The sequence below is a fragment of the Acinonyx jubatus genome, chromosome A2, assembly GCF_027475565.1.
Source record: "Acinonyx jubatus isolate Ajub_Pintada_27869175 chromosome A2, VMU_Ajub_asm_v1.0, whole genome shotgun sequence".
NCBI lineage: Eukaryota > Metazoa > Chordata > Mammalia > Carnivora > Felidae > Acinonyx > Acinonyx jubatus.
This window is the reverse complement of record NC_069383.1, coordinates 140502047-140522696: the sequence shown is the minus strand read 5'-3', so window position 1 is coordinate 140522696 and position 20650 is coordinate 140502047. Positions and strand designations below refer to the sequence as shown.

The 20650-nt window shown below is 38.7% G+C and overlaps 1 protein-coding gene across 1 annotated transcript; it reads left to right on the top strand.

Moving 5' to 3' along the window:
* The first annotated feature begins 5450 nt into the window (after positions 1 to 5450).
* Positions 5451 to 12470, top strand: PDE12 (phosphodiesterase 12). The gene is made up of 3 exons (XM_027039050.2): positions 5451 to 6858; positions 8363 to 8441; positions 8938 to 12470. Exons 1-3 carry the CDS (start codon positions 5554 to 5556, stop codon positions 9378 to 9380), a joined length of 1827 nt encoding a protein of 608 aa, XP_026894851.1. The 5' UTR covers positions 5451 to 5553; the 3' UTR covers positions 9381 to 12470.
* Positions 12471 to 20650: the final 8180 nt, after the last annotated feature.

Genomic DNA, 20650 nt, shown 5'->3' with positions numbered 1-20650 from the left:
TACATGTCTATTTTTATACCAATGCTACACTGTCTTGATTACTGCAGCTTTATTAAGAATGGTTATAGTTTTAAAATTGGGTAGTGTCAGTCCTTCAATTTTGTTCTTTTATAGAAAGTAGTGATTTTAACTCTTCTACGTCCTTTGCATTTCCATATAAATATTAGGATCAGTTTGTCAATTTCTGCAAAACAGCCAGCTGGGATTTTAATAAAACTTTTGCTTTGGAAAAAAAAGTTCTCTCTCTATATATATAATTTGCAGCTTAAAATTCCTCCTTAAAACCTCTATTTCTTAGTCTAAGGGTTAGAAATATTATTTATGAGAGCAGATTTTATTTCACAAGGCCTTAATTATTTAAAAGCGCTTATGGACATGACACCAAAGTGTGATTCTCTAATACTATACAAAATGTTTCTTCCACTTATTAAATGTTGAACATGCTAAGAGAACTTCTGAGACTAACTTACTATGCTTTATACTATGCATTATTCCTTTCAAAATTAACAATGGGATAGCACAGAAATTAGTCCATATGCCTAAGTTCTTTATGGAGCTAAATTGAATATACCTTATATTAAATTATATAACTATATCATATATTACATATACTATGCTATATAGTAAAAGTATATATAATAATATAACCATTATATATCACAATAACTTTTAAAATAAAAGAAATACTTAGCACTGTTGGTGGGAACGTAAAATGATACAACCACTACAGAATACAGTATTCAGATTCTTCAAAAAACTAGAAATACAACTACCTTATGATCCAGCAATTCCACTTCTGGGTGTGTACCTAAAGGAAACAGAATCACTATCTGCACCCTCCTGTTCACTGCAACATTACTTACAATAGCCAAGACATGGAAACAACCTAAGTGTAAGTGTCCATCGAAGAATAAATGGATAAAGAAAATGTGATATAGAAAGACAGATATATAGATATTAGAACACTATTCAGCAATAAAAAACGGAAATCCTGGGGTTGCCTGGGTGGCTCAGTCGGTTGAGCATCAAGACGTCAGCTCAGGTCATGATCTCACAGTTCGTGAGTTTGAGCCCCATATTGGGCTCAGTGCTGACAGCCGAGCCTACTTTGGATTCTATGTTTCCCTCTCTCTCTGCCCCTTCCCAGCTCATTCTCTCTCTCCCTCTCTCTCTCCCTCTCTCAAAAATAAACATTGAAAAAATTTTTTTAATTTTTTTAACGTTTATTTATTATTGAGAGACAGAGAGAGACAGAGAGTGAGCAGGGGAGGGGCAGAGAGAGGGAGACACAGAATCTGAAGCAGATTCCAGGCTCTGAGCTGTCCACACAGAGACTGACATGGGCTCGAACTCACAAACCGTGAGATCATGACCTGAGCCGAAATCTGAGGCTTAACTGACTGAGCCACCCAGGCGCCCCAACATTGAAATTAAAAAAAAAAAAAAAAGGAAATCCTGCCATCTGTAACAACATGGATAGACACTGAGGGCATTAAAAGACAAATACTGTATGATCTCACTTATATGTAGAGTCTTAAAAAAAAAAAAACTGAACAGATTGGTGGTTGCCAGAGGCAAGGGGAGGGTGGAGAGAAGGGAGATGAAGGAAACAGGTGAGATGGTGAAAAAGGTAAAAACTTCCAGTTATAAGATAAACAAGTTATGGGGATATAATGTGAACCATGGTGACAATAGTTAACAATATTCTACCGTATATTTGAAAGTTGCTAAGAGAGTAGATCTTAAAAGTTCTCATCACAAGAGAAAAAAGTATAACTGTGAGGTGATGGATGTTAACTAAACTTTTGTGGTAATTATACACATGTATCATCAAATCATCATGTTGTATACCTTGGACTAATGCAATGTTATAGGTCATTAATAGCTCAATAAAACTGGAAAAAACAATTTTTTTAAGTTAAAGAAACAAATAGAGGGGCACCTGGGTGGCTCAGTTGGTTACACAGCCAATTTTGGCCCAGCTCATGATCTCGTGGTTCCTGAATTCAAGCCCCATGTAGGGTTCTCTGCTGTCAGCATGGAGCCCTGCTTCAGATCCTCTGTCCCCACCCCCTCCACCCCTCTCTTGCTCTCTCTCTCACTCTCAAAAATAAACATTTAAAAATACTTTTAAAAAATAAAGGAACAAATACAGATTGGTCCCTTAAACAAAAAGCAAATGAAAGTTATCAGATTTTGAATACATAAGGAAGTAGCAGATTACCCTGAAGTAATAGCACCAGGTACTACTCAAAATTTCTAAGTACTATCACTCAAAACTACAGTATCATGTTGACCTTAAGTAAAAAAAGATAAAAGTACATTATAAATTATATTGTTAGCTACCAATGTTATTAACCAAATAATGACAATAAACTAGTCTTCATATGGTAATCTTTGCAGATATATGTATAAGTAACAAGAAAAGTCCATCAACCATTTTTCATTAGTGAAAGTTAGCCTGTATTCCTTGGTATAGACTGAAAATGGATGAATACAATGATTTTTATTAGCTGCTTCTCCTTTTGGTGTCAGGGTATTGGTTCAGCCTTCTGATCTCAATTTTTAATTATATAATTATAATGTATATAATTTAAAAGTTTTTTTAAGTTTATTTATTTTGAGAGGCGGGGGTTGGGCAGAAAGAGGACAGAGAGAGAATCCCAAGCAGGTTCCACGCTGTCAGCGTGGAGCCTGATGCAAGGCTCGAACCCACAAACTGTGAGATCATGACCTGAGCTTAAAGCAAGAGTTGGAGGCTTAACTGACTGAGCTACCCAGGCACCCCGATACTGTATATAATTTATGTGTATAATTATGCTATAATTTAGCCTCATAAAAAGAGAGCTTCAAATACACCATTTATTATGTATTATTTTCAAATCTGTTGAGTTCAAAACAAGTTTTATTTTTCTTTTATTATTATTATTTTTTTTTTTGGTGCAAAAAAGGTGATTTTATTAAAGCACAGGGACAGGACCCATGGGCAGGAAGAGCTGCCTCAAATCAAATTTTCTATAGGAGGCTGTGATACTTTGAGACACTTTCTCTTGAAAGAACTGACAAAAGACAGTGACAGTGTAGCTGGAGCACCGGAGTGCAAGAGCACCAGGCTCTGGGAGTCCCAAACAGACCAGGTTTGGTCACTCGCCCCAGACAAACTCCAAAGGCAGAGAGATGAGTGGCGGGGAAACAAGTATCTATTTCACTGAGGCCAACAACGGGAAGACAGTGGCCTCAAAGCCAGTCTCCAAAGTGCTGAAAATAATTGAAAGTGTGTATAAGGAAAATGTGGGCAAAGGTCAGTGGGTACCTGCAGGCAGGTAGTAAAGACCAGGTGGTTCATTGTCACAGGGCAGGTCTTGCTGCCTCGGGGCAATCTTTATTGCTCAAGGGGGTAGTTTTGGTACCCATCACAAGATGCACTGCCTGCAGGGTCTTTTGCCTGAGTTAGAAGCTGGAAAGAAGAATGTAATCAATTAGAAAGTTTGAGGTCAAAATGGAGGTATTTGAAGTCGTCTTTCAAAAAGAGGAAGGTACTGAACCATGGGTCCATTATATTCCAATTTGTGTAAAAAAGTAGTTGGAAGGTACATACATATTCGTAAGTGTTTGTGTATTCATAGGAGTCAGCAGTGGAAAGATTACTTTTTTTTCACCATGGGTATGTTTTACCCTTTCAAAAAAATTAAAAATACATGTATTTAAAACTAAGAGAAGTATGACACTTAAAGTCATCTGTCTCAAAACCAGTTTTAAGGGGTGCCTGGGTGGCTCAGTCAGGTAAGTGTCCAACTCTTGGTCTCACCTCAGGTCATGATCTTAGGGTTGGAGAGTTGGAGCAAGTCCAGCTCCTCACTGAGACTGGAGACTGCTTGGGATTCTCTCTGTACCTCTCTCTACCCTCCTGCTCCCTCAAAATAAAGTAAATAAACATTCGGGGCGCCTGGGTGGCTCAGTCGGTTGGGCGGCCGACTTCGGCTCAGGTCATGATCTCGCGGTCCATGGGTTCGAGCCCCACGTCGGGCTCTGTGCTGACAGCTCAGAGCCTGGAGCCTGTTTCGGATTCTGTGTCTCCCTCTCTCTGACCCTCCCCCATTCATGCTCTGTCTCTCTCTGTCTCAAAAATAAATAAACGTTAAAAAAAAAATTAAAAAAAATAAAGTAAATAAACATTAAAAAAAGAAAAAGACTGCTAAGCATTAAATTATATCAGTTTGCTTGAAGGAAACTCACATTTTCTAGTAGGGCTTCTATCTTTCTTTAAATAGGCTGATTTAAGATTGACTGGATTCTGCAAAGTTGCATGAGGGCAAATGCTGTAGATAAGAAAAATGCCATTTAAAAATTCATATTTGTAAATGGGGTTCTATAAACTGGACTACTGAGGCTTATTCTCTTTATTCCTTAGGTTAGTCCCAGCTAACACAAAGTAAAGACTTTTATCCCTATACTGTACCCTGGCATTGCATATATACTATCAGTAGCCAGTCACCTTATCAAATATTTGGTGGGTGGGGAGAGGGGAGGACAGGAACAGAAATTTCAAATGATTGCAAACTTCATCCTGCTTTTAGAACACAGTTGAAAAGGTCTATTTTCTTCGTGGTAAGCCAGGGGGAAAGGTATGGCTTATTATTAGATACCCAGTAAGTAAGCATTCTAGTTGTAGGAGAAGGAAAAGTGGATACAAATAGAGCATTTGTGGACAGAAGTGACTTCCCAATTTGTTTTTTGAATCTTCAAGGTGTTTTTTCATCTAATCACAGAATATTAATTATATTCAACACAGTCCCTCTTGAAACACTTTATTTGGCTTTCAGCGAAGCTACACTGTCTATTCTCCATCTCATGAAATGTGTGTGTGACCTTCAGCAGGTAACTTAGTCACTCCGGACCTCGCAACTACAAAAAAAATGTTTTTTAACGTAGTCGTCAAACCCTAAGTGCTAATTCTTGTATAACGCTCGTCGTTATTAACTACCACAAAAACGGCTGTGTCCTTCTGCGCCGGCCGGCCTGAGGCGAACCCATCCACAACTCGGAGAGGGCGAGCAGCATGGAGAATGCTATGGAAAGAAACTGGGCAACGCTTTCCAAGGTCGGAGGCAGCTGGCAATCCCAGACGAGCTCCCCACGCTCTCGAGCAGGTCAGCCCGGCAGCGCTCGCAGGCAAGAACGCGGGCTAGAATCCAAAAACACCACGACTACAACGCCCCAGCGACTTCCGCACTTTTCCTTCAGCCCCATAACTGTACTTTCGCTAAAACCATGGGAGTCTAATATTTCCCTCTGGCACCTTTACAGTTGCTTTATTCCCCCCTCTTTATGGCTTTATTTGAAGATAAAGATTAAGTTGGAAAGGATCAAAGACAGGTGTGGCTATGGAAAAAGGGATCAGTTGAGCGGCGTGGCGAAAGTGCGGAGCGGAAGCACTCCGAGCGCCCTCCCCATCCCCAGCCGGAAGTTGTGGGACTGAATGGATCACGGAGCCGGCGGCTGTAGCTATCCAGTCTTTATCTGACGCTTGGCGGCCGCTGAGCCACCAGGTTCATGTGGAGGCTCCCAGGCTCCCGCGTCGCGCTTCGTGGGGTCCGCACGGCGGTGGGGCGGCACACTCGGGCCGAGGCGGCGACTGAGACGGCGGCGGGAGCGATGGAGCGCGCTGTGGTGCGCTGTGTGCCTTCGGAACCGAAGCTAAGCCTGTCGTTCGCTCTGGCAGACGGCAGCCACAAGAACATGCAGCGCGACCAAAGCGAGCCGCTGGGTCGGGCCCTCAGCCGGATTGCTACCAACGCCCTCAAAGGCCACGCTAAGGCGGCCGCCGCCAAGAAGAGCAGGAAGAACCGGCCAAATGCAAGTGGCGGGGCCTGTGCGGGGCCTGTGCCGGAGCCGGCTGCGGCCTGCGAGCCCGTCGTGAAGCTGTACTACCGGGAGGAGGCAGTGGCTGAAGACGTGCTCAACGTGGACGCCTGGCAGGACGGCGCGGTGCTGCAGATCGGCGATGTCAAGTACAAGGTGGAGCGCAACCCGCCCGCCTTCACCGAGCTGCAGTTGCCACGCTACATCATGGCCGGCTTCCCGGTGTGCCCCAAGCTCAGCCTCGAATTTGGGGATCCCGCCAACTCGCTTTTCCGATGGTACAAGGAAGCCAAACCCGGAGCGGCGGAGCCTGAGGGCGGGAGCCCCTCGTCATTGTCTCCCTCTTCACGCTTTCCTAGTTGGACAGAGACGGGTGTGAACGAACGCGTCTACACGCCGTCCAATGCAGACATCGGGCTGCGACTCAAGCTTCATTGTACCCCAGGCAATGGGCAGCGCTTCGGGCCAAGCCGGGAGTTGGAAAGTGTGTGTCCGGTGGAGGCTGGGCCCGGTACTTGCACCTTTGACCAGCGGCATCTCTACACCAAGAAGGTGACGGACGATTCTCTCATTCGCACTGTGTCTTACAACCTCCTGGCCGACACGTACGCCCAGACTGAGTTTTCGAGGAGTGTCCTCTACCCGTACTGTGCCCCTTATGCCCTCGAGCTCGACTACCGCCAGAACCTCATCCAGAAGGAGCTCACGGGCTACAACGCTGACCTCATCTGTTTGCAAGAGGTAGATCGCAACGTGTTTACCGACAGCTTGGTGCCGGCACTCGAGGCCTTTGGGCTGGAGGGCGTGTTTAGAATCAAGCAGCACGAAGGCCTGGCTACTTTCTACCGAAAGACCAAGTTCACTCTCCTTAGCCAGCATGACATTTCTTTCCACGAAGCCCTGGAGTCCGACCAACTTCACAAAGAACTGCTGGAGAAACTAGTTTTGTACCCGTCTGCGCAGGAGAGGGTGCTCCAGAGATCTTCTGTCCTCCAGGTAAAGTAGCTCCACCATTCTCTTTACATACACATAGATTTTTAGGGGCGTGGCAGGTTTTTTCAGATTTTACTGAAAGGTGTTCGCTCTTTTATCTTCAGCACATTCATTCATTCATTGAGCAGATATTTATTGAGCACCTTTACTGTGCCACAACAAGCTGCAGGTTGCCTTGAACAGATTAGCGGACTTTCATAGTGCTTATCATTCATTCATTGAGCAGATATTTATTGAGCACCTTTACTGTGCCACAACAAGCTGCAGGTTGCCTTGAACAGATTAGCGGACTTTCATAGTGCTTACACTCTTAATGGGAGAGCTCAATACGCTCAATACAAGAACATAGTGATAGCTAATATTTTCTCACTTCTTGCCAAGCATTGTTCTGACACATTTTAAAACTTGAAACAAGGGCGCCTGGGTGGCTCAGTGGGTTGAGCGTCAGATTTCGGCTCAGGTCATGATCTCACAGTTCATGGGCTCAGGTCATGATCTCACAGTTCATGAGTTCGAGCCCCACATCAGGCTCTGTGCTGACAGCTCAGGGCCTGGAGCATGCTTCGGATTCTGTATCTCCCTCTCTCTCTGCTCCTCCCCTGCTCACACTCTGTCTCTCTTTCAAAAATAAATAAAGATTAAAAAAAATTTTTTTTTAAAACCTTGAAACAAAAAAATTGAAGTCAAAAAAAAACACCACAAAGCTTTTAAAATTTAGGTGTCTGGTATGTTTAAGTATTCCATAAATATTAATATTTTAATTTTGGCTCACAGTAATCCTGCCATTTCCATTTTACAGATGTTATTATAAATAGGGAAGTGGTCAAGTTTACTTATTCCAAGCTCACACAAAGTGAAGCTAGGATTCTTACCCAGTGAATTATATTCCATCATCACTGAGCAGAGTATTAAGCTGCCTTAGTTTTTAAAAAAACAATGTTATTTGTATATTTGTCCAGCGTTTTTAGCTAACTGGTTTTGTTCATAGTAAGATTTTAGAGTAGCTACTTTTTTTTTTTTTTGAGCATCCAGTGTGTTTCCTGAACTTCTGTAAGCTCATTTAGTTGGATCCATACAACAGTCCCCCTTGAGGTGGATATTGCCTTTTTTTAAACCAGTGACCAAGCTGGCTTAGGAAAAAAGTATCTCTCTTCAGGTCACACTGCTGTGAATGTTTAAGAGTGGGGATTCCATCTAGGTGGACCTGACTCCAGAGCCTGCCCTTATCCACTTAAAAACACTGTCTCTAACCTTAGTGTTATCCAAAATATGTCCTTTTCTTATTCCCTGTATATGTTGAACTGTTACTAAGACATGTTAGGCTGAATGAATCCTATTCATGTGTACTCTAAAACTTGTAGCAAAAGTTTAATTTAATTGCGATCATACTTCATTAGTCAGGGAAGGTTATGAAATGTCCGTTCATCATATATAGTCTTAGATTTAAAAAAAACATTCAGGAAATTGGCAGATAGCAACTGAACTCTTGGCACTTGGTTTATTTTAGGTTTCTGTTCTTCAGTCTACAAAGGACTCTTCTAAAAGGATATGTGTTGCTAATACCCATCTGTACTGGCATCCAAAAGGTAGGTTTTATTGGTTTTCACAAGTGACATAACATGGTAACTTAAACTCAGTAAGGCTGTTTTACACACATACATCTTTTTTGTTTCTTTCAGTTTTATTGAGATGTAATTGTCATAACAGCATCATGCAGTTTAAAGTGTACAGCATAATGACACATATTGCAAAATGATTACATTCATCACCTCATATAGATCTGAAAAAAATACATTTTTTTTTCTTGTGATGAGAACTTTTAGGATATACTCTCTTAGCAACTTTTAAATATACCGAATAGTAATGTTAACTGTGGTCATCATGTTGTGCATTACATCTACAGTACTTATGTATCTTATAACTGAATGTTTCTTTTTTACATTTGGACCGCCTTCATCCAATTCCCCTTCAAATATATATCTTGAATGTCACCCAGATACTGTATGTAGTTTTGGGGCTTTTTTTTTTTCTTTTAAAGGCAACTTTAAAAAATACTTACATTAATGTTTTTTATATTCATAGGTGGGTACATTCGTCTCATTCAAATGGCGGTAGCCTTGGCTCACATTAGACATGTCTCATGTGATCTGTATCCTGGCATACCAGTTATATTTTGTGGAGACTTTAATAGTACCCCATCAACAGGAATGTATCATTTTGCTGTCAATGGCAGCATTCCAGAGGACCATGAAGACTGGGCTTCCAATGGGGAAGAGGAACGTTGCAACATGTCCCTCACCCATGTCTTCAAACTGAAAAGTGCTTGTGGTGAACCTGCTTACACAAATTATGTTGGTGGCTTTCATGGATGTCTGGATTACATTTTCATTGACTCAAATGCCCTAGAGGTTGAACAGGTGATTCCATTACCTAGTCATGAAGAAGTCACCACTCACCAGGCGTTACCTAGTGTTTCCCATCCCTCTGATCACATAGCACTTGTGTGTGATTTAAAATGGAAATAGATTTGTGTTTAATGGAATTTGAGTCTCTTTCGTAGGAAATTTAATATGAATCAGAGCTTATATGTAACCTTCAAAGAGGAAAACTACACAGACACCGAGGCAAAATGGTTTTATTCTGTGTTCCAGTGTCTTCATTACATGACTGTTCATAATTGCAGTTTCTCTACTTTTTTTTTTCCTAAGGTTGAAGGAAAAACAAATATATTTATGACTACCAGGAAGAACACTGAATTATGTACATTTTATAAGTACTTTTTTTTTAGCTAGGAATTAAGAATTTTGTAAAAAAAAAAAAAAAACCAAAAAACCATTTGAATGATCCTATAATTTTTCTATCATAACACATTTCAAATTGAATCATGTTTGTATAATTAGGGGAAAAATGCATATGGGTTAAGGTGAGAGGCCTAAGTCTGACATGAACGAACATTAGGGTCTACCTCTACCTCAATTTGGTTAGCAATTTAATACAACTTCAGAGCTTTAACGAAAGATTAAAATGTGCCATCCACCAAATGTTATTGCTCCTCATCTTTCATTTTTCAATGAACATAAGATATTTTAATTCTCTTATTTGTAGGAGTTTACTTTCTAGTGTATGGTACAAATGAACACATTTATATTATTCTAGCCAGCTCATTTGAACTTTTAGGATGCAAGCACAATTTAGTATTCAAAGTGAATAGCAACATAGTCAACTTGATCCCATTTTCTTTAATTATTCTTGCCCATGAAAAACGTTCATAAATCATCAAGGGTATTTGGCCATATGATATTAGAGAATACAGCATAATACATTACTTTATGAGAAACTGTCTACTGATATGGGGTTGACATTTTGGGAGAACCATTGAGCATTTCTATGCTGGAAGTATTTTTGAAATTGTTGGTCTTTATAAATAAGAGAAGGAGGAGTAGCGGATCTTTTGGGCATTTCTGAAATAAACTATTCTTTTTATAGATTTGAGCATTACATTTGAGTTATAGGAAAACACTGTATATAATTTATATGCTGTAAAAAAAAAAGTTTAAATATGAAGCCAGACTTTTTAAAATTAGGAATTATTGTTTTACTGATTAGTTTCTAACCTAGCGTGGTAACTGGGCTCTTCTAACTCAGTTATCACCATACCTTATTTGTAATGCTTTAGCTGTTGCTTTTTGATGTTCAGGGTAACTGTAATGTTATCTCCTACTTCTGCAATTAGTTTCTAGCTTAGATATGAAAAGCTCACCCACTTCAAGAAGAGTTCTGATTTTCCACAGTCATGAGAGTTTTTGTCTCAAATTCTTTAATCTCCAAACCCAAAACCATAAGAACTTTCCTCTTTTGATAAAGTAGGCTGTACTTCCATATTCTGCTCACTGTCCAATGTATTGTTAACTCTTAGTAAGTTTGAGAACAAGAATTTTACTTCGTTCAGATTGAACCTTGAAGTACTTAAAATACTGGAAAAGAAAAATTAAAGTGGCAGTTTCTTGGGATCTTGTTTAGAAAAAGCTATAAATAAAAATTGATGCTACCGAATTGTGCCTTCCTAAATAACATTTTTGAGAGCATTGTAACATCAGTTTACAACTACATGAATATGTTAAAGCCAGAATCTGATTCTTTTGCAAAATACATCTTTTTTTTTTTCCTTTTTAAAATGTGTTTTTGGTCTGCTTTCAAACATGTTGACAGGACCCTTAAAATAACTTGAAAAAAAGTTTCTAAGCAAAAAGTTGAGAAACATTTTGAAAGAAGAAATTAAGTTACATACTTATTCATGCTCATGAGAAAAACATTCGGATTCTGTATTAACAAACACCCTAGCTAACTAGATTGAACTCTAGTCAAAGGAACTAATCACTTATCAAAGATTCCACGTCCTGAGTCTTTTAATTTTATATTTACTGACTTAACAGTGTGATCTGATTATAGACAGGCATTTCAGAATAGGAGAAGGTAGATTATTATTGTGAAGTGCCATATACTCTGGTCAAATCTCCAGTATATAGATAATGTTAGTATGATTGGAGTCCAAAGTAGGGAACGCTAAGAAAATTGTATAAATAGGATACCAAAATTACCTTGTATTCATGAGTTAGAATAAAGTGTTATTCAGAAATGTTTATGTGCTTAAAGCCATGTTTGTGATTGAATTTTTCTATTACATTTGGATTTTTTAGTACATTTAATAAAGTATGGAAAGTCTAGCACCTCTATAGTGAACCCATTTTATGATGTCACAAGTTCTTGCTATAGGAATTAATATTCAAAAAATTTTATATTATTATAAATAAAATTATAGAACATTGTCCTCTTAAGTGAACTCTTACACAGTTGCCACTATAGACACATGCACTGGTAGTTTATAATATGTTAGCAAAAAAATCATTTCTGGCTGTAAATGTGATGTTCTTTAAAATTCTCAATACCAAAATCAGTTGTTTCAAATTTCCAAGTATTTCACTGTGTGGTGACTTTTCTGAGAACTAAGGCCTCATATCAGAATGTGGTAGTTTTAGACTGGAGGTTTATCTGAGAAACAGTACAAAGGAGAAGGTTCAAAGAACACCACCGTAGGAAGATGTTCCTGGTGGAAGTTGACACCATTAGATCTCATATTCTCCAACTGTGAAATATAGGCAGAGGTTCCCTACAAACCTGGTTTGATGGCAAACAAAAATCCATATTAATGAATGTTAAAGGTTTGCATTACTAGTTGATCATAAAATCCACAAGACAACACAATAGGGGAAATCTTTCCTCTAAAAAATTATAGCCAACACTAGTTTTCTAATCATAACTCAAAAACATTTCAATGTTTTGCTCAATCTAGAACTTATATCTAGATTTAATTTAGGGTAAGGAAATAATTTTAAGAGCTCATTTGGGTAATCAAATTCTGTGGTCCCACTTAATGAGAAAGTATGCTTTAGCATTGAAGGTACTAGAGCTGTATTGGGTGATTTTTTTTTTTTTTTAGCACTAACTTAAGGATAAGTCTATATTTTGAGATGACAATACCAAAGCATGTTTTCAAGTGAAGTGAAATTCACATAAGATGAACCATTTTAAAAGTTATGATTCCACTGCATTTAGTACATTCACAGTGTTGTGCAGCCATTATCCCTAACTAGTTCCAAAACATTTTCATCACCCCAAAGGGAAACAGTGACCCATTAAGTAGTCACACCCCATTTCCTCCTCCCTTCCAGACACTGGCGACTACTAATCTGCTTTGTGCCTCAATTTCTCTGTTTTGGATATTTCATATAAATTGAATCATATGATATATATATGACCTGTGTCTGACTTTCCTTTATTTAGCTTAATGTTTTTTAAGATCTTCCATGTTTTCTATTATATATATTCTATTGTATGGTTATACTACATTTTGTTTATCCCAATGGATGTTTGGATTGTTTCCATCTTTTGGCTATTGTGAATAATGCTCCTATGAATATTCACGTACAAGTTTTTGTTTGAGCACCTATTTTCAATTCTTTTGGTTTGGTTATATACCTTTTGAGAAACTGCCAAAATGCTTTCCACAATAGCTATACCATTTTACGTTCCCACCAGTGATGTATATGAGAGTTCATTTCTCCACATTCTCACTGATATACGTGTTACTATAGTCATTCAAGTGGGTGTGAAGTGGTATTTCTACCAATGTATTTTTATCTTGTTTAGTTTAATTATGTCATTGCCCTCATGAACTAGAGTACTCACAATGGATTACCCAACCTCCTATATTTTTTTCCAGAGAGCTCATCTTCAGCAATTCCTACTTAATCTTCCAGCTTTTGTCAAGTTGCAAAGGTCAGTCCCATTGCTTCTTTGGGAGATAATTGGGAAGAAAAGCATAAAAAATACAGAAGTCCTGGAATGTAAATAAATTAGAAAGAATAAGCAGCCAAAGGGGAAAAAAAAAACGTCACTTAAAAAATGTAGATCTATGTCGGTGATTTCAGAGAATGAACTTACCAACATTGGCTTTTCTTTTTTTTTTTTAATTTTAATGTTTATTTATTTTTGAGACAGAGAGACAGAGTGCGAGCAGGGTAGGGTCAGAGAGAGGGGGACACAGAATCTGAAACAGGCTTCAGGCTCTGAGCTGTCAGCCCAGAGCCTGACGCAGGGCTTGAACCCACGAGCTGCAAGATCATGACCTAAGCTGAAGTCAGACGCTCAATTAATCAACTAAGCCACCCAGGCGCCCCTCCCACATTGGCTTTTAAATAGCTTAGCCATGCTCCACTATTACCTAACACTTTTTAAATCCCATTTTAGGTACAGAGTAGCAGATAGCAAGAATGCCTGAAGACCTATCCCTGAAAAACTGAGATGGCTATGGCTGAATATAACTCACCAAGTTATAATGCAGAACCATAAAAAAGACTAAACTCTGCTTATTAAAAAAAATTAGGTTTTGAAAAGAAACCTTAACAAGGTGAGCTTTTAATAATACATTTTTAAAACACTGAGTTAATATATTAAAAATTATAATATGGAACAAAATTATTTTGTAAGTTGGCCATCTTTACACTGTATTAAATAATATTGAAGTCAGATGCTAAAATTAACTTTACATATAAATGATAAACGTATCTTTAAGTTGTAGACCTTAAAAATACTAAATCTTCTAGTTCACCTGGCTGATGCCATCCTCTATAACAAGCACCTACCAGCTGGATTTGTGGTTCCACAACAAAGTCTCAGCTATTAAAATCCATGTTCATATTGTCAGTGTTAGGTTTTTCCTCATAATCTTCAATTTCCTAGAGAGAAACTCCATTGACAACAAACTATCATTCATCTCCATCTTCTGTCCATTTTGAGTTGATTGTATGTTAAAGGGTTTATGTGATGCAATCCATTTTGCCTAATAACTCACTCTACTGGTGTTAGATTGTTGCTGATGCCATCTTCATGTATTGGAAGTATTCCTAGTTTGCATTTTGCATCTCATTATTGTTCTTGAAACTGAAAACAGTTCAGTAGGGAATTGGATAGGCTTCATGTGGAGTTCTCATATTGAACAATATACACACTTTTAATAGTATTACATATAATCTTTATTTCCCATGTGGAATAGTTTGGAGAAATGGTGTATCCAGGGATAAAAGCATTTAGAAATAAAGTTGGCCTTCCTCAAAAGCTGGATTAGGTATAGTGTTTTGAGTATCTTAAACCAAAGAAAAATATTTCTGCTGAAGCTGTAAAATTTTTAAGTACTCTAAATAATGGAATTATATTACCCTTTTCATCCTTTTATTACATACCTAAAACAATCTGGCTTTTTACAGCCTGGCTTATATCATTTTTCTTCATCCTGAATGAAAGAATCCCACAATAGTTCTTTCATCCAAAATTGATCTTTATTTTTCTCTTTAAGGGTTTTTGTCACTGCATATGAAATCAATTTTTTTTTTTAATTTTTTAAGTTTATTTTGAGAGAGAGAGAAAGAGAATCCCAAGCAGGCTCTGCACCATCAGTACAGAGTCCAATGCAGGGCTCGAGCTCATGAACTGCAAGGTAATGACCTGAGCTGAAGTCGGATGCTTAATGGACTGAGCCACCCAGGTGCCCCCATGAAATCAATTGTTAAAGACTGGCATCAGAAACAAACTCCGTACTCATTACCAGTCACTCCCTAACCCACCTTTCCCCTCAGCTCTTGGCAACTGCTTACCTATGGATTTACTCTATGGATTTGCCTCTTCTGGGCATTTCATATAAATGAAGTAATTACGTAGCCTTTTGTGACCAACTTATTTCACTTTGTATGTTTCTGAGGTTCTTCCATGTTGTAGTATGTATCAGTACTTCATTCCTTTTCATGATAATATTCCATTGTATGGACATAACCCATTTTATTTTATCCATTCATCAGTTGATGGACATTTGGATTACTTCCACCTTTTGGCTTCTATGGATAATGCTGTATGGTTGTGTACAAGTTTTTCAGTGTGCATGTTTTCATTTCTCTTGGGCATATATCTACAAGTGGAATTGTTGGATCATATGGAAAATACTTAACCTTTTGAGGAACTCGCAGACTTTTACCCAAAGTAGTTGCACAATTTTGCATTCCCACCAGCAACATATGGGGGTTCCAATTTCTCCACATCCTAACATCTGTTATCTTTTTGATTACAGCTGTCCTAGTATGAAATGGCATTTTATTGTGGTTTTGATTTGCATTTATCTGATGGCTAATAATGTTGACAATCTTTTTATGTGCTTACTGCCCATTTGTGTATCTTTGGAGCCCATTTTAAAAATCGTGTTGCCTTTTTGTTGGGCAACCCTTTCCCCCTTTTTATTTTTTTTTCATGTTTATTCATTTTTTGATAGAGACAGAAGGTGAGTGGGGAAGGGCAGAGAGAGAGGGAGACACAGAATCCGAAGCATGCTCCAGGCTCTGAACTGACAGCCCAGAGCCCACGCGGGGCTCGAACTCACGGACCGCGAGATCATGACCTGAGCTGAAGTCAGGCATTCAACCGACTGAGCCACCCAGGCACCCTAACCCTTCCCCCCTTTTTAAAAATCATCATTCCTCACTTCTTCAAAGGCTATGCAGGCCAAGGTCAACTTTGGCCAGTCTGCAAAATACATCACTGTTACTGGAATGGAACCCAGCCTAAGAAAAACCATGCCACCAAAGAATTGATTCGTTCCTGAGAGCCAGCTCCCTGTCTGCAGATGGCAGTGTCAAGCCCCCAAACACCAGCTGAAAACTTAGGTGCCCAATATAATTGGAAGCATACAATGAAAACAATGCAGAAATACCTGACAAGGTCGGGAAGACACCTGGCTCTACTGTTCTTTAAAACACAAAGGACATACATTGCAAGGCTCTGCTCACTAACTAGATACAGCTGCCTTAATTATTCCTTACCTGGGTCCACATTATTGCTTTTGCTATTGATTTCTCAGAATTTTTGTTGCTAGAATATAACCACTTAAACTTTTTATATGGTTTGTGGAAATAGGGGATAAAGGGATATTTGCAAGTAAGAAACAAAAGCAGCCAACTAACCTTCCAGTAGTGGTAACCTGAATATAATGTCACGATGTATATGCTAGAAAAAAATGTATCATGATTTCACTCGTGGAATTTGAGAAACAGATGAACATAGGGGAAGGGGAGGAAAAATAAGATAAAAACAGAAAGGCAAACCATAAGAGACTCAAATACAGAGAACAGAGGGTTGATGGGGGGGGGGCGTGATGGGCATTCAGGAGGGCACTTTCTGGGATGAGCACTGGGTGTCATATGTGAGAAATGATCGGTGAGTTCTACTGAAGCCACATGTTCTACATACTGTATGTTAACTAACTTGAGAATAAAAAAAGAATATGCTGGGCTTAAACAATTCTCAGGAGTAAATTTTAGAACCAAATCTTAATCAAGCCCATATTTATATTAATGTTGCTTTTAAAGTATTTAGATTGCCTTAGTGAGGATACTAATTAAGAATGATTTCATTCCTAACATTTTCCTGCTAAAAATAACTAAGCTGGTAATATAAACAAATGTCATTTGGGTAGAGTTTTTGGGGTGCCAATACTACCCCAACACTAACTCTACTAATCCTTGAGAAAATGCTAGTAGTAGATTCCTTCTAGTCACCTTCTCAGAATTTAACCATCTGAACAGATAATCGGACTCTAGAACTGTTTCATTAATTTTCCCCTATACCAGACCTTCAGATAATGTAATTGCCGATATACCAACCATTTGTTCTTTCTTAATCTAAGTTCTCATAAATTCTACTGAAGTTGGTAGCTAATATTTACATTATTGAAACATCCAACATGCTGCCAGGAAGCATAAGCACTTGTTTCCAATGACAAGTCAGAAGTCACCTTCACCTCCATACCAAGAACGAGAACTTCCACATTTAAGGAAGTTTGATCCAGGACATCTGGTTTCTGGTCCAGCATGCATGTAAGAAGCTTGGGAGTTGCCACTCTTGTCCTATAGAGAAAACAAAAACTGAACAAACTGAAAAATCAGTAACTATTCTTAGATCTGAAATGTCACAGGGCAAACTGGTGCGCTGCTCGCCCCCCCCCCCCCCCCCCCCAGCGCCCCGGTGATTGAAGCCCAGCAGGGGAATACAGGGAATCACAACCTGCAGGGACATCCAGGGATGTTTTGTTCTACCCTGAAGAAATCCTGGGTAGGGACACTGGAACTGTAATTGAGGACTTGCTAGAGGCACAGTCTGAACAACTAAGTTAAAAGCTTCAGAGGCCCCCACAACTTAATGAGTTTTTACCTCCTGGATTTCTACCAGCTTATCACAGAATATCGGAGAAAAATCTCATGCTTCTGGCAGAGGAAGGGGAAAAGAAACCATCTTCAAATATGCCAGAGCGTCCTGTTTATAACAAGTTCTGTTCTCAGAAAAAGTAACCAAAACCTCACTTACAGGGGTTTTATCAGAGACTAACTGACCTGGGGGTGTGGGGAGGGAAATGCCCAACTCCAGCCCACTTTACCATCCTACCCCACCTAAGGGGGAGAAAAAATAATTGAGAAGCACATGTGAAGTTCACAGTCCAGAGGCATAAGGCTCACTAGAAGACTGAGACCAAATCATAGGATTATAAAATGCTTCCCCTACTCCCACACCTTACCATGACATTACTGAAGGCCTAGTTAAAGCAGTTACTTTTACCCAGTACATCATGTCCAGTAATAAAAAAAAAAAAAAAGACATACTAAAAGGCAAAAAATGGGCGTTTGGCTGGCTCAATCAGTAGAGCATGTGACTTTTGATCAAAGGGTCATGAGTTCAAGCCCCATGTTTGGCATAGAGCCAACTTAAATAAATAGGTAAATATTTAAATAAACACATACATACATACATAAATGGCAAAAACCAGCTTGATGAGAGAGCAAGCATTAGAACCAGACTCAGATATGGCAGGGATGATAGAATTATCAGACTGGGAATTTAAAACAACTATACTATGTTAAGGGCTCTCATGGATAAAGACAACAGAAAAGAGCAGATGAGCAATGTTAGCAGAGATGAATTCTAATAAAAGCAGTAAGAAATGCTAGAGAATAAAAAAACATAACAAATGAAGAATGCAATGCCTTTGATGGACTAATTAATATACTGGACATGGCTAAGGAAAGAATCTGAGTGTGAGGACATTGCAAAAGAAACCTCCCAAACTGAAAAGCAAGGTGGGGGGGGGGGGGGGGGGAACTTGGAGCAGGGTGACAAAAACCAAAACAGAAAAACATCCAAGAACTGTTGGACAACAAAAGGTGTAACATAAACATAATGGGAATAACAGAGAAACAGAAATATTTGAAACAATAAGGACTGAGAATTTCCTCAACTTCATGGCAGACACCAGACCACATACATATCCAGAAAACTCGGATATCCAACACCAAGCAGGATAAATGCCCCAAATCCTCCATCTATGTGTATAATTTTCGAACTACAGAAAATCAAAGATGAAAAAAACAGAGAAAGAAACCAAAGGGGAAAAAACACCTTACCTATAAAGGAGTAAAGGTAAGAATTACATCTGACTTCTCAGAAACCATGCAAGCAAGAAGAGTGGAGTATTTAAAACGTTGAGAGAGGAGCGACTGGGTGGCTCAGTCAGTTGAGCATCTGACCACTTGGTTTCAGAGCCCAGAGCCTCTTGGGATTCTGTCTCCATCTCTCTGCCCCTCCCCCGCTCACACTCTCATTCTCTCAAAAATAAACATTAAAAAAATAAATGAAGTCTGACCCCAGGGCTGACTCTTTGGCTCAGGTGGTAAAGCATGTGGCTCAATCTTGGGATCATGAGTTCAAGCCCCACATTGGGTATAAAGATTTAAAAATAGGATCCTTAAAAAAAAGTCTGACCCCAATAAATTATCTGAAAGTGGTTATTATTACTATATGAGGTAATTCCGTACATATGCTAAAGAATTGGAAGCCTCAGTGAATGAGACATGAATGCTCTGGAAAACTGAAGTAAACATTTCACTTCTTTTTGATAGAGAATATATAAGGTAAAGGGGGAAAATTCATGTGAACAGAAACATGTTAACAAAATACCAAGATGTTACATCACAGGAAAGCAACTCAATAAGTTAGACAAAGGACAATGGGTGATATTCTGCCCTCCACCCTCACCAAAAGCTTATTGGTCAGAGGGACAGAAAACAGATAATGGTTCCATCCTCAACTCCAACGCTGCTGCTTATCAGCCTTTAAGAGAACCACAATTCTTCTTCAGTTTTCCTATTAACATACTTAACAATTACTGACAGACTATTTTTTACTCTAGGGATATAAACTGTTCTGTATAATAGGGGAGGTCACAGAGACCTCTTATTGATTGACCAACACTAAGTTTAACATTAGTGTGAACAGTAAGCATTGAATCTTGATGGTGTCAAGTATTTCCTAAGAGTACAGAGCATGTCAGTAAGTTGGGACAGTGATAGTGACTTTTTAAGTTAACATCATTTGCAAAGAATGTTAAACACAGGGAAAGGCATTATGGGGGTTATTTCTTATACTTTTTCCCAAAGAATTGACTTAACCTCTATTTGTGGGTGGTGGTGGGGAGGAACTTTTCAATGTGACTTAAAAAACTACCACCACTGGGACTGAAGAAAAAGCAGTAACTTCTTAGGGTAAAAAACATGCCAAGTTACCAAGTTAATGTTTTCTTAAAAAAAAAAAAAAAAAAGGCAATCTTGCAAATCTAGCCCATTTAGTGAAAATTAGGCAATTTTAGTTTCTTAATGCAGTCATTTACAACGATAATAAGAGTTCCTTTACATCACAAATAAGATTATATGGATTCTCTTTACTCCTTTTTCAGAGTCCGTGAAAGCATCCTGGACTTGCTTTAAAAACTAATACAGTGGTGATTTAACTATGATCATAACAGTGAACCCATTCAAAGTTTAGTATCTCCTAGTTGAACCCCAGGAACTACACATACTACACCATATCTTAGTTTTATCCAACAAGAAATAATACCTTTCTTATTCAGAGAGAAGGGAGAATTCACCCAGTGAGCTAATGAAGTTACACTTGTATCAAGTGATCCATGTTAAACACTTTACCCCAGTAACCTGTATGTCAATCATCAAGTACTTAATTCTAATTTCCTTTCACTTGATCCAACACTTTATTATTCAAAAATATGTTTTACTAGCGTATATTTGGTTTGAAAATAAAATTTCAATCTACAAATTTATCTGAATCTATACAAGCCACTAAGAACTTTAAG